This window comes from Myotis brandtii, unplaced genomic scaffold (assembly GCF_000412655.1).
Source record: "Myotis brandtii unplaced genomic scaffold, ASM41265v1 scaffold48, whole genome shotgun sequence".
NCBI lineage: Eukaryota > Metazoa > Chordata > Mammalia > Chiroptera > Vespertilionidae > Myotis > Myotis brandtii.
The window spans coordinates 2,831,983-2,844,500 of NW_005368341.1; the positions used below are offsets into that span (position 1 = coordinate 2,831,983).

The following is a 12,518-nucleotide window of genomic DNA, read 5'->3' on the forward strand; positions in this document are numbered from 1 at the left end:
GGGGGCCCCCCCCCCCTCCCCGGTGAGTGCACAAATTTTTGTGCACCGGGCCTCTAGTCTATATATATAAAAGCCTAAGTGCCTGGCCAGTAGCTATGACGTGCACTGACCACCAGGGGGCAGATGCTAAACGCAGGAGCTGTCGAGCTGTGATGACTTGGCAGCTGCAATTCTCGGGTGACATACCCAGAACCAGAGAGGAAGGAGCCTGATTCTGGGGTGCGTCACCCGAGAACTGCCCTCTCGCAATCGGGGACCCCTCAGGGGATGTCAGAGAGCCAGTTTCGGCCCGATCCTCACAGGCCAGGCCGAGGGACCCCAGGGCATCTAGTAAAATAAATGAGAAATAAATATGTGAAACACTAAGAAGCATACAGGAGGGCATGTCTTCGTGACAAGTTCAACTGCATGATATACAGATACACTCTTGCTCATAGTAACCCACACAGTGCATTGCCCTCTATCTCTTCAAACAAATAACCCAATATATTCAGGGTTGTTTTAGGGTCGGCTGTATGTAATTATGTTCTGTGGAAATGACCAGAAGAACCCACTTTTCAGACTACTTTATTCCCCAATCAGCAGGACCAAAGGGAGTTTTCTATATGTGCTCCTTGGGGCTGCTTACCATGATGTAGGACTTAAGTGATTATACCGTGAATACATAGAAACACAAAGGATATTTTCCTGTTTTCTATGTTTCTTGCAAATGTCCTTTGATTTTACTCACGGTTCAAATAAATTCATGAGATGAATACTATTTTTGATTGCTTATATGGTTTATTTTTCATACCAATGCAGTGTGATGACTTCATTGATATTACATTACATAGGTCATGTGATTCAATCCAAGAAGATTTTACATTAATTATTTTAAAACTAAATTTTCAATGAATGTGTATGAATTCTGATATAAAACATTTAATAATTTAACCATAGCAAGTATTAGTTCATATACTAATGTGAGGGACACATTTCCATTGTGTGACGGGTATAGTTAAAGCACTGTTGAGACAGAGGACTGACTCAGCGAGTTGTACTCTGTGATTGATTAGGTTCCTCATCCCCAGATATTTCTGACTATTTTGGAAATAGAGCTCTTTTCCAACCTTAGCGGTATTTCATATGTGTTCTGCTTGGACAGAGTACCTCCTATTTAAGAGTTAAGACTAATTTTTTTTTTGCAAGTTACAAATCTTGGTGTCAGTTAGAATTACCCACTTGCAGTGAGCTGTAAATTTGGTTGCTTTGAATGCTTTAACTGTTTTAAAATTCTGATTTTTATTAGTGCACTGATGTCGCTCTCATATATTTTCAGGGTGAAAAAGGTTCTGAAGGTCCAATTGGCCCACAAGGACTACAAGGCCTGTCAATCAAAGGGGACAAGGTAATACATATAGGATATAGGATGGAAGAGAGCCAGTAAAATTGTTTTTAAAAATGTTTGTTATGTATGTAGATTTATAAACTGTATACAACCTGACAACCACACCACACAGGTGTCAACTTAGTTGTAAATCAAGTATATGCAAGGTATATTATTGTAGAGATGAATTATTATCTGGAAATTCCCATGTTATATATTTATAGTAATGTCTCATTTATTTGGGTTCTGACTTCCAGTATCCCTATCGTCAGCCAAGCAGCTTTGAAGCCAAACATTAGCAGAATAGACCTCTACTTAGTTAAGAAAATAGCTGTTGAAACATGACTTGACCTCATTACAGAAGCGATATCCAACCTTAGGCTCCCACTAAAAAATATTACTTTAAAAGGAGGCTGAAAGAAAACTCATTTAAGAAAACTAGCATTGATGTTCTCCAGCAAGGATCAACAGGAATCCACCTATAATTGAACAAATTTAGGTTTATTGATTCTGCTGTGAAAGAGGCCACACTGCATTGGGAACCTATCACAACTCAGTAAGATGAGAGATTTTTTTTTCATAGAATTTGGGTTTATATATTAGGTGGCTTGGGCGAGTGTCTAAGAAAGTATGAATTGGCTCTGAACTGGATGCTCTCAGGAAGTGGGGGTAATTTTAAGTTTGGGCATTTTAATGAATCTTACCTAGGAGGAGAGAAAGATGGAGCCAGGCTAGTTGCAATTGGTAAAGAAGTAGCAGTTATTTGTTTCAGTCGGTATAGGTCTAGGACAGTGATGGCGAACCTTTTGAGCTCGGCGTGTCAGCATTTTGAAAAACCCTAACTTAACTCTGGTGCCGTGTCACATATAGAAATTTTTTGATATTTGCAACCATAGTAAAACAAAAACTTATATTTTTGATATTTATTTTATATATTTAAATGCCATTTAACAAAGAAAAATCAACCAAAAAAATGAGTTCGCGTGTCACTTCTGACACGTGTGTCATAGGTTCGCCATCACTGGCTAGGAGGATGTTTGATCTCTTTTGAGAAATATGGACATTGTTTTGTTTCTGTCTATGCTCAGACATGACTATGGAGAGGTTTTGCTTCACCACAGAGAATGGCTATGTCTGACACTGGTGTTCTGGAAAATCATGTTCAACCCTGCGGCCTACCTGCCATTGCCTTCTTCTCACTAGTTACTTGTCTTCTTTAAAATAGCTACAAATTATATCCAGATTAGAAGTAGGGATGAGGCCAGTGATAGAAGCTACTGGAGGCTGATAATGTCCTAAATACAGTGGGAAGGGAATGATGCCAGAGAATGGGAAATATAAAAATACACAAAAAAACAGAGACCTCATGTCAATTTGGAGTCATTTATATGTCAACCTCTAAGCATATCATTATATTATATATTATATTAGAATAATGATTGATATTCAAGATTACCTTAAGTGTGTTTCAATCTTGAAGTACTTATTTCTTTTATTTACTGGTAGCCATCTCTTCCGGGAATCTGTGTTTAAATAGCAGAGATAGTGGGAAATAGTGAGTTATACAAATTTTAGATGCAGTACAACTCTTGGTTGTAACTTCAGCTCCAAAATACTTTAAAAATATGTAAGATGTGCTTTCTTCCTTTGGAGCAGTGAAAATTGAGTACAATAGAATCATGTTTTAGGAGTTCAGTAAATTAACTTTTTTAGGTTTCATTGACATTGCATTTTTATTTTTACACCTGGAGTTCATGCAAAGAAAACACATGGAAATATCAGGACATTATCACAGAGTAATTGCAAAGCCATCATCTGCTATTCTCTTACCAAATCAAACCGTCTTCCTTTTCTCTTCCCTTTCTTCCTTTTCTATCCTTTTATATATATTAGATTCAGAGACTTGGTGCCTCTGTTTCAAGTGATAAGATAAACACCTCTATGTTAAGGGCTCTCAAATACATAAATTGATACAAAACAAGGAAGTAGTTTTGATATAGATTTTAAGTGTCTATAGCAATGCACAGAAGAGGATCTCTCTTTTGGGTATACTGAATATTTGCAGAATAGTGGTTATGAGTTGGGTTTTGTAGTCAGAGAGAGTAGACTTGAATCTTGCGACTGAATGGGGTGTACTTAACCTCATCAGGAAAATGGGGATGTCTACCTTCAGAGGGTTGTTGTGAGGATTAAATGAGATACAGAATGAAAAGCATTTAGCGCAATGCCTGCCACATGACAGGCAATCAAGTTATGAATCAGAATAATCCAGTTCTGAATTAGAACTGAACTCCATTACATTTTCCTTCCTTGATACTTATTTAGACTGGGATTTATACAGAGTGAAACACTGAGAAGCATATCCCAGGGCATGTTTTAGCGACAGGTTCAACGGACTTTGTAAAAGTATAAACAGTATAATCTAATGATGTACTTTTGTTCATAAAAATGTATTTATTTATCCCAGCATTGGCCAAATAAATGTGGGGCTGGCTGCCTGTTTTTGTAAATAAAGTATTATTAGAACACAGGTACACCTGATCATTTATGTGTCGTCTATGGCTGCTTTCACACTAACCAAGCAGCATTCATTAGTCACGAAAGAGACCTTATTATGCCTTCACACATAAAATATTTGTTGAAAGACACAAAGGATAGATAAATGATATTCTTCTTAATGATAGCATTTATTTTGTTTCCCAAATTTATTTCATGGAGGGGAGAGGTAATGTTCTTTAATTTTGTTGTGTTTAACTTAGAGAATTTCTTAATTTTCAAAATGCATTTTAAAAGGATTAGGAGGGAAAAGGTATTTAGAGAATTTTACAATATTTTGCTTCAATTTATTTCTCAAATCCTGTTTTCCTTGGACTCTATGAATTTTATACTTTTAAACATTTCTGTTATGAGCCTAACAGAAAGTGTGTCATTATAATAACCATTCAGGAACTTTTGATTTTTATGAGAAAAAATGACTGAGAAATATAAACTGGTGCAAATTCTCACCAATTCAGACTAAATAGTAAAACATAATTAACTATTTTGGCAAGTTTGAACTAAACTGTTTAAAAGGAGTTTGCTAACTTTCCATGTTGAACTTTTTTAAGGATATAAAAATAGATTTGAATCCAACGTAATTCCAGATTAGCAAAGTATGAAAGAATTAAGTTTCATTTTATTGTTATATTTCTGATTTATTTTCTATACAGGGGGACTTGGGACCTGTGGGACCCCAAGGACCAATGGGCATCCCCGGAGTTGGGAGTCAAGGGGAACAGGTAATCAATGCTCTTGCCCTTTCCTGGCCCAATGCTGGAGTTCATCGAAGGCCAGTCCTGCAAACACCAATGAGTGTACTTGATAGTTAAATTGCAATGAAATTCACACCCAAAGTGAATATAGGAAAGGATAAGATGGTTTGTGAGATCTTATTTATTAGAACTTCCAAAACTTAAAAAATAGTGAATTTCTTGATGCTGTAACTTTTAACCTTAAAACCTAATTAATAGGATAGGAGTTTTTGGATAATAGTTTGTATTTTTAGTATCCCTCGGGAGCAATAGTTTATTTACCTGTTGCTTTGTGTGTTTATTCCCCACCCCCTTGCAGCTTTGTGAGTGATTAAATTGCACTCTCTCTTAATGCCAGTATGTAGTACTTCCACCCCCTAGCCATGAACCAATCTGAAAAATGTTAAATTTAAAACAAGGTCCAGAATCAGAGGTAACTACTTGACTTTAAGGGGCACCATTCCTGAATAGACACAAGCCACAGAGTTTATAAATGACACTTGGCCCCTGTTGGTCAGAATAAAGAAAAGATCTCTTAGCTTGTCTTTACGTTCATGACTGAAATTGCTTCCAAAATCTTCTGACCAGAACTACTGGGAAAGCTGGATAATCTTGTTAGATCTGAATAATATGAAGATAATATAACAGTCCTATCTAGAGTTGTTGTTGACCATATGCTTTTACCTACATCATCTCATTGAATTAAGTAACCAATATATCCAAATTTATGCTGAACACCCTTCTGCTTAAAAAATGGCAAATCAGTTTGGTTAAAATTTAGAGTTAAGGTTTGAATTATTCTACTACCTAGAGAATGAATAGTGCTTCTTTTATCTAAGATAGTGGGAGAAGAAAAGGATTTTAAAAATGAGATAATTCCAAAGCTTCTTGTTGACATTAATTCTGAGTTATTTCTGACTGTCTTCTAATTATTGAGTTTATGTTTATTGTTGCTAATCCAAGCAACAGCAAAGTTGGACTTACTCCTTTTTCCATTTCCTTTTCCTTGGTAGAGGTCCTAGTGTAGTACATTAGGAGGGTTAAGGTGCAAGAGAAGCCAAGATAAATCTATAAATAAATGCTTAGAAAATATTTAAGAGCTGTACATTTTGACTACATAGGGGTTGACTGTGTGACCAGGCATTTTCAGGCTTTGTAGTTTATTTGTTTACCTTCTAATCCCAGAAGTGGCTGGACAGTGCTGCCACATCCTGGGTCTCGTGGTGCTCCTGGTGCTGAGTCACCACCATCAGGCTGAAAAATGAGGTTCAAAGAAAGCCAAGTCTTTCCAGATGGCCTGGGAGTTCTGGACCTCCCACCTGCAGCTTCCTGGTGCCTTTAATATTGGTTCTTCCTGGAGGTTGTTTTCCTTTATCTTAAAAAAGCCCTCAGACCTCCTCGACCTCTTTGGTTTTCTCATCCCCTTCTGTTCTTTTCCAATAGAAAACAATTTTTAAGGTAGAAAGGTCCACATGGAGCTAAGCCCTACTGGGTAGGAGATGGAATAGAATGTGCTCTTTGTTAATTACTCTGAGCAAGAAACAAATTTGTTTCCTTTGATCTAAACTCTACTTAAATTTAATCTTAATTCATGCCGTTATTCATTTTTCTTCTTATCCTTAATTTAACATGTTTATCCATTGAATTCCTATAATTATTAGATCTTTCTATTTTTCCTATAGAAATTAATTGTCCCATTCATCTGTTTATGAGGGAACTTCTGTTTCCATTTCCAGCAACTAGCATATAATATCCCTCAAGTGGCCTGCAGATTTTCATTAAATATTTGCAGACTTGACAATATCAAATTTTTATAAAACAGAGTAGAATCTAAATAACCATATATACATGTGTATGCACATATAGGCACATCCCTTGGAAATTTTTTGGTTCTTTGTCCCATTGCATGCTACTTGTGGACTACTGAAAAAGTTAAGAAGAATTCCTTCTTATAAAGGCTGAATATCTTAAAACTTGGCTTTCTTAAATTGTTTAGACTGCTTCATCTTCATCAACCAGAGAAAGGGAATATTAATTGTACTTTTTAAAATGAGAAAGCAGTTGTATGATATAGTTAGAGAAAGGACATAACATTTTCAATAAAATAATCATATTTCTGTAACCATTATATGCACTGTCATGGTTTGTGGGGTGCAAGCAAAACAAAATCTTAGTTTTTTTTTCCTCTCATCATCCCTTTAAACTTTTTTTCATTAGGGGAAGATTTTTCTTTGTTGTACCACAGAAAGAAATTATCACCAGGCTATAGACTTTTCTTATTACTTTTAAGTTAATAGAAAGTTTTAGGGTCACTCTAAGTTACAAATCAGTTTTAATTGTAAAATAAAAATTATCTAGTCAATATATAAATCTTCCTTTCAATCTTTTCTCATCTGGTCTGAGCTGCATGGAGACCCTGTGGTCCATGGGAAGGTATCTGCTTCTCCTCCCTCCCGGCTGAGTCAAGGCTGGAGGAGAGGTTCAGTACAGAAATTCTTTCTTGACTGCTCCATTGTCAGATGGCTTTGGGTCCTCTGGTCTTGGCAGATTTTGATTTTGACACCCTTTCCTGTGGGGATCCGGCACTGGCCCTTGCTTTTGCTCCTCCTAGGACATGGATGAAGGACTCTCTTCCTCCAGGATTTCTCCCATCAGCCTCTGCTTTTCTGGAGGTTTACTCTATATCGACTCTTTCTGTTGGAGTTCCATTACTCTTTCAGACCCTTTTGGTCAGGACTCAAAACAGCTCCAGGTCTACTCTGGTCCACAGAAAAAACTCACATGGCCTTTGCACAAGGCCTGATGCTCAGGCTGATCCCACACCAGCTCTTTCTGGACTATCACAGTCCACTTTAGCTTTCTTAGACATGAGTCAGACGCTGGCCCTTGTGAGTAAAATAGGTGAAGGGATTAAGCAAAACAAAACAAAACTCATAGATACAGACAATAGTATGGTGATTACCAGAGAGAAAGGGGGGCTGAAAAAAGGGGGAGGGGGAAGGTAGAAGAGAGTAAAGGGGGGATAAATGGTGATGTAAGGAGACTTGACTTTGGGTGGTGAACACATAATAGAATATACAGATGATGTATTATAAAATTGTAACTCATAGAACTTTATAAACCAATATATTCAATCAAAAGAGGGCTCTTAAAAAATAAAATTCAGTCACTTTTTTTTGTTTGTTTAAAAAAATATCAAGATCTTCAAGTGGTTACCCCCTTTCTCGAATTGGGTACCGAACAAAGCAACTTAAACCCCTTTCATCTTCTCCAAAGAAAAAATTTCATGACTCCTTTCTCCAAGGAACTTTATAAATGCTGTCTCCTTCCCCCTTTTATACCTACAACATGAGGGAGAGTCAGATGTTTGAACATGTATCAGTTTAGTGTCTGCTGCCTATCGCTTCTTACAACCTAGGTCAAACCTTCATTTTAACATCTTGATATATACCAATTGGTACAGCTGGTTTGCTAGCATGTGACTGAGGTGTGAAATGGGTTAACACGATGAAGAGTTATTGCTCTTCTTTAGAACTCAAGCTGGCGTGGTGGCTCTGCTCATCAGGGCTTCAGGCTTCTTCATTATTGTCCGCCTGCCATCCTGAGGGTGCGCTTTCTTCCTCCATGGGAAAAACACCATGTCTTCACTTCATCCACTGGAAAACGGGTGTAGGGGAGGAGGAGGCATGCTTCTACTTTTAGCATGGACCGGAAATTACACACACTCCTTCCATTCCCGTTCCATTGGCCAGAACCCAGTCACATGGCAACACCTGGCTGCCACAGGGACTAGGAAATACGGTCTTTATTCCAGGCAGCCATGTGGGCCAGATGAAATTTCTCTTACCATGGGAGAAGGGAGAATGCATTTCATGATTCACCTAGCAGCCTCTGCTATCCCATTCAACTAATATTGACTATTAGTAATTCATTATGGGACATGAACTAAACTCACTTTAGAGGATTGGAAACTCTTACCCACATTTCTTTAATTTCACTAATACTATTACATTTTTTATTTTTATTTTAAAGGGAATCCAAGGCCCTATTGGTCCCCCTGGTCCTCAAGGACCCCCAGGACAGGGCTCACCTGGTTCCAAGGTAACTTTCTCAATGAGAAAGGAGTTTCATATGTCTATAAATATACTGGCTGTTTTTGGGGCAGTGGGCAGGCATTTGGAAGGCAGCAGATGAAATGCACTTAAAAATCAGAGATCTCTACTTAATGTAAAATCTTACTGATAATCCTAGTGGTGTAGAAAATGTAATATATATTCCTTATGCTCTTAGAAGCTTTATTTAAACAATCTTCATTTATTGTTTTCTTTGTTACTTTTACTTATAAGACCCTATTCTAGCATCTCAAGCAGTAAAATCAGTAGGAACTACCTGTGGTTACATGCCTCTTTGGACTGACTCATTTTTATTCTCACCAGCACTTCCACAGTAGGTCCAACCGCTAAAACAGTTAGTTAAAGATATGGAGTCAGAAATGACCCAACAAATAAACATTTTCTATAAACAGGAATCAAATTATCTCCTAAATTAGAACTATTATTTATCCCTTGGGGAAAGGTATGACACCTATTTCTAATTAGCTGTCCTTAATGTTGCTTCAAAAAATCATTAATCATTGTTAAATAAATAAAATACTTCTCTGAGAGGTCTCACCTTCAAGCCCACTCCTTAGCAATGCCCATGTGAGAAGCAGCTCAATAGAATGCTGTTACTGTCCTTGAGATGCCTGATTCGGGGCACATCATCGGAAGCTCAGGTTGTTCTCTCTGGTTATGATACTGCTTTTGATCATCGGTCATCTTGACTTTTCATGTGTCAATTTTAGTTGTTCTAGAATATAACTATCATTTCCAGGGACTCTTTATGGGGGGGGGGTGAGGGTCCTTATAATCAATTTTGAGTATGATACATAGCCTATACTTTAGGCCAGATCTTTCCACAGTCCAAATGTGGTGGGGTAAAGTATATATATGAATTGAGCACATGAAGCTCAGTGTTCTCTTATTTTGTTGATATAAGACAACTCTTAGGAGACCAAAGAAGGAGTATGTTGTTTTTATTTTGCTGCCTTAGTCAAATACTCTTCAAATATTCTTTCCTTATTAGGGAGAAGTAGGCCTGCTAGGACCTCCAGGCCCTAGAGGACCAGTGGGGATTGGAGTACAAGGTCCAAAGGTGAGTTGACCATGCTGCTCAGAAGCATTTAGATGATTTATGTGATATTATGTAAAGTTTCATTTATATCCAAATGAAATACAGATCATGCATGTGTCATCTAACTGTTCCTTTCTTTACCAGTGTAGAGTGTTTATTCAGAAAAGGGTCTGATGCTCAGTATAACTTTTATTGTTAAAGAAAAACCAAAATAGGTTTATTGTAATGACTGCTGCTTGTTTTATTTATTTACTTATTCATTTATTAGCAGCACAGAATCTATTTTGGCACAGAGTGATTCTTTAGAACATTATTGCCTGCCATATTATAAAACAAAGCACCTAGTAGTTAGGATTTCAGTAAAGGCTACTTCCCTTCCTTTGTTTTATGATTTCCTAAGCATCCATTCCCTAAATCTAACATATGTTCGCCCACTTCTGTTACCCAGTAATTTTATATGTCAACATGCTATTTGTTTCCCTTGCTTTTACGTAACTCTTATCTCAACTTGCATGTTTTTTGAATTTAAGGTGACCCTTGAACAATGTGAAACATAAGGGTGTGGACTCCCTCCAACAACTTTTGACTTCCCCTAAAGCAAGTTGTCCCTTGGTATCTGTGGGGGTAATGGTTCCAAGACCTCCATAGACATCAAATTTTTGGAGATTTAAGTGCCTTACATAAAATAACATAGAAGAATGCATACAGTTAGCTGTCCACATACATGGATTACCAATCATAGAATAATTTCACTGTACTTTTTTTCAGTAGCTTTTTTAGTTTAGTTTAGTTGAAATGCTCCTCAATTATCTTGAATATATTTTGCTTGTAATAAATGTAGTAAGGACACTTTTATACTGTTTGAAATGGCATGTGTTTTCTCTGAATATATTAAAAAACTTATTCTTAATCATAAATTAACTTGAAAGCAAGTAGAATTGTTGAGCATTAGAGCTGGAAGTGATGTTAAGTTCCCAATTTTTTCATGTCACTTTTATATTCGTTTCTCAGGATTACTGTAACAAAGTACCACAAACTGTGTGGCTTAAAACAATAGGATTTATTGTCTCATAGTTCTGGGGACTAGAAAAAAAAATCAAAGTGTGTGCAGAGCCATCTTTCCTCCAAAACCTGTAGGGAAGAATCCTTCTTTGCTTCTTCTTAGCTTGTGGTGGCCAACCCTTGGCATCCCTTGGCTTGTAGCTACATCACTCTAATCTTTGCCGCTGTTGCCACACGGTATTCTCCCTATGTGTCTTAACTTCACATGGTGTTTTCCTCTTTTTATAAGGACACCAGTCATACTGGATTAGGGCCCACGCTAATGACCTCATCTTAACTTGATCACATCTGGAAAGACCCTATTTCTGAAAAAGGTCACATTCACAAGTATCACGGGTTAGGACTTTAATGTATCTTTTTGGGGGTCAATTAAACCAATAACAAACAAAATAATCCAAAACTGAGACCCAGAGAGGTTAAGTAATTTGCCCAAGGTCAAATAGTTTGATTATTAGTAATTACTATTTAGATATCTCAGCTTAGAGGCTTTTCTCAGACACTATAAGATATATCTAATTGCAGGTACTGCAAAATGGGAGTGCATGATAAACATGAACTCCTGGGAAATAAAATCTTTGCTTATCCACCAGGGGGAGCCAGGCTCAACAGGGCTCCCAGGACTGCCAGGCGTGCCAGGGGAAGATGGAGCTGCTGGGAAGAAGGTAACTACGTTTCCATATTCCCTGGGGTAAAAACTACTGAACCACACTATACCTTGGTCCTGCAGGACCTCAAATTAAACCATCCAGGACAAACTTAGTCCTAAAAAACAACAACAAGCCACAAGTCTAAATTTCCTTGTTCACTGACTCCAGAGAGAAAGAGAGCACGAAGCCAAAAGAAAAGTAGTGTTTCACACCTTCTGCCTTCTCTCAGTGTTTTGGACATGGCATTCTCCAATGACCTAGTCTTTCTGGGATTCCTAGAAAGCACTTTCATTTAAACTTAGAGAAGAACACCTTTTTTCCCCCCTATAAAAGAAGCATCTGCAAATGTATTCAGGAAGTAAGGCCATTATAAAGATTTCCTAAAGCACTTTGAGTAGACATGTGAAATACTCATTTTTCAATATAAATAGTGAAAAACAGCAGATGGGAAGGCTGAAGATCTTTCTTGTTTTCTTAAAAAAACACAAACCACCAAATGTGAATGATGAGGCAAAAGAAATTAGCGAATAAATTGGCCTTTTTCATGATATTTCCAACTGCTTTGAGCTAAACTAGAGTTTGATATTAATTTATTCAAGTTGGTAAATTTGCAAATTAATTTTGAGAGTAGAGTTAAGGTCAGGCCTGCTTTGGAGGGTCTCAGCAGAGAACCCACTGGCCATGAGAAGAGACAAGGTGGGCTGATATATACTGTCTACAAAGGGTCAGCTAAGACATCAGTATCATTTCCTCCAGGGAGAAGCGGGGCTTCCAGGAACAAGAGGCCCAGAGGGAGCACCTGGAAAAGGACAACCTGGCTCCAAGGTATGGAACTGACAGTGCCGGGGAAGCAGACTGCCTGTGTTCTGGTCCTGACACTAAGGAGCCAACTGAGGAAAAACCTGATTGTTATTCTTGCTCTGTCAAATGTGTTTACTTCTGGCTTAAAGTTATGGATATTAGCCTGTGAGCTCTGGAAGA

General features: G+C 37.6%; 1 protein-coding gene across 1 annotated transcript in view; it reads left to right on the plus strand.

Annotated features, from left to right (window-relative positions):
• Positions 1 to 12,518, plus strand: part of COL28A1 (collagen, type XXVIII, alpha 1) — a 141,181-nt gene that overhangs the window by 53,797 nt on the left and 74,866 nt on the right. Inside the window, exons 14-19 of the mRNA XM_005876149.2 lie at positions 1,319 to 1,387; positions 4,576 to 4,644; positions 8,689 to 8,757; positions 9,781 to 9,849; positions 11,481 to 11,552; positions 12,294 to 12,362. Of these exons, the coding sequence (XP_005876211.1) occupies positions 1,319 to 1,387; positions 4,576 to 4,644; positions 8,689 to 8,757; positions 9,781 to 9,849; positions 11,481 to 11,552; positions 12,294 to 12,362 (417 nt within the window). The remainder of the gene's footprint in view (positions 1 to 1,318; positions 1,388 to 4,575; positions 4,645 to 8,688; positions 8,758 to 9,780; positions 9,850 to 11,480; positions 11,553 to 12,293; positions 12,363 to 12,518) is intronic.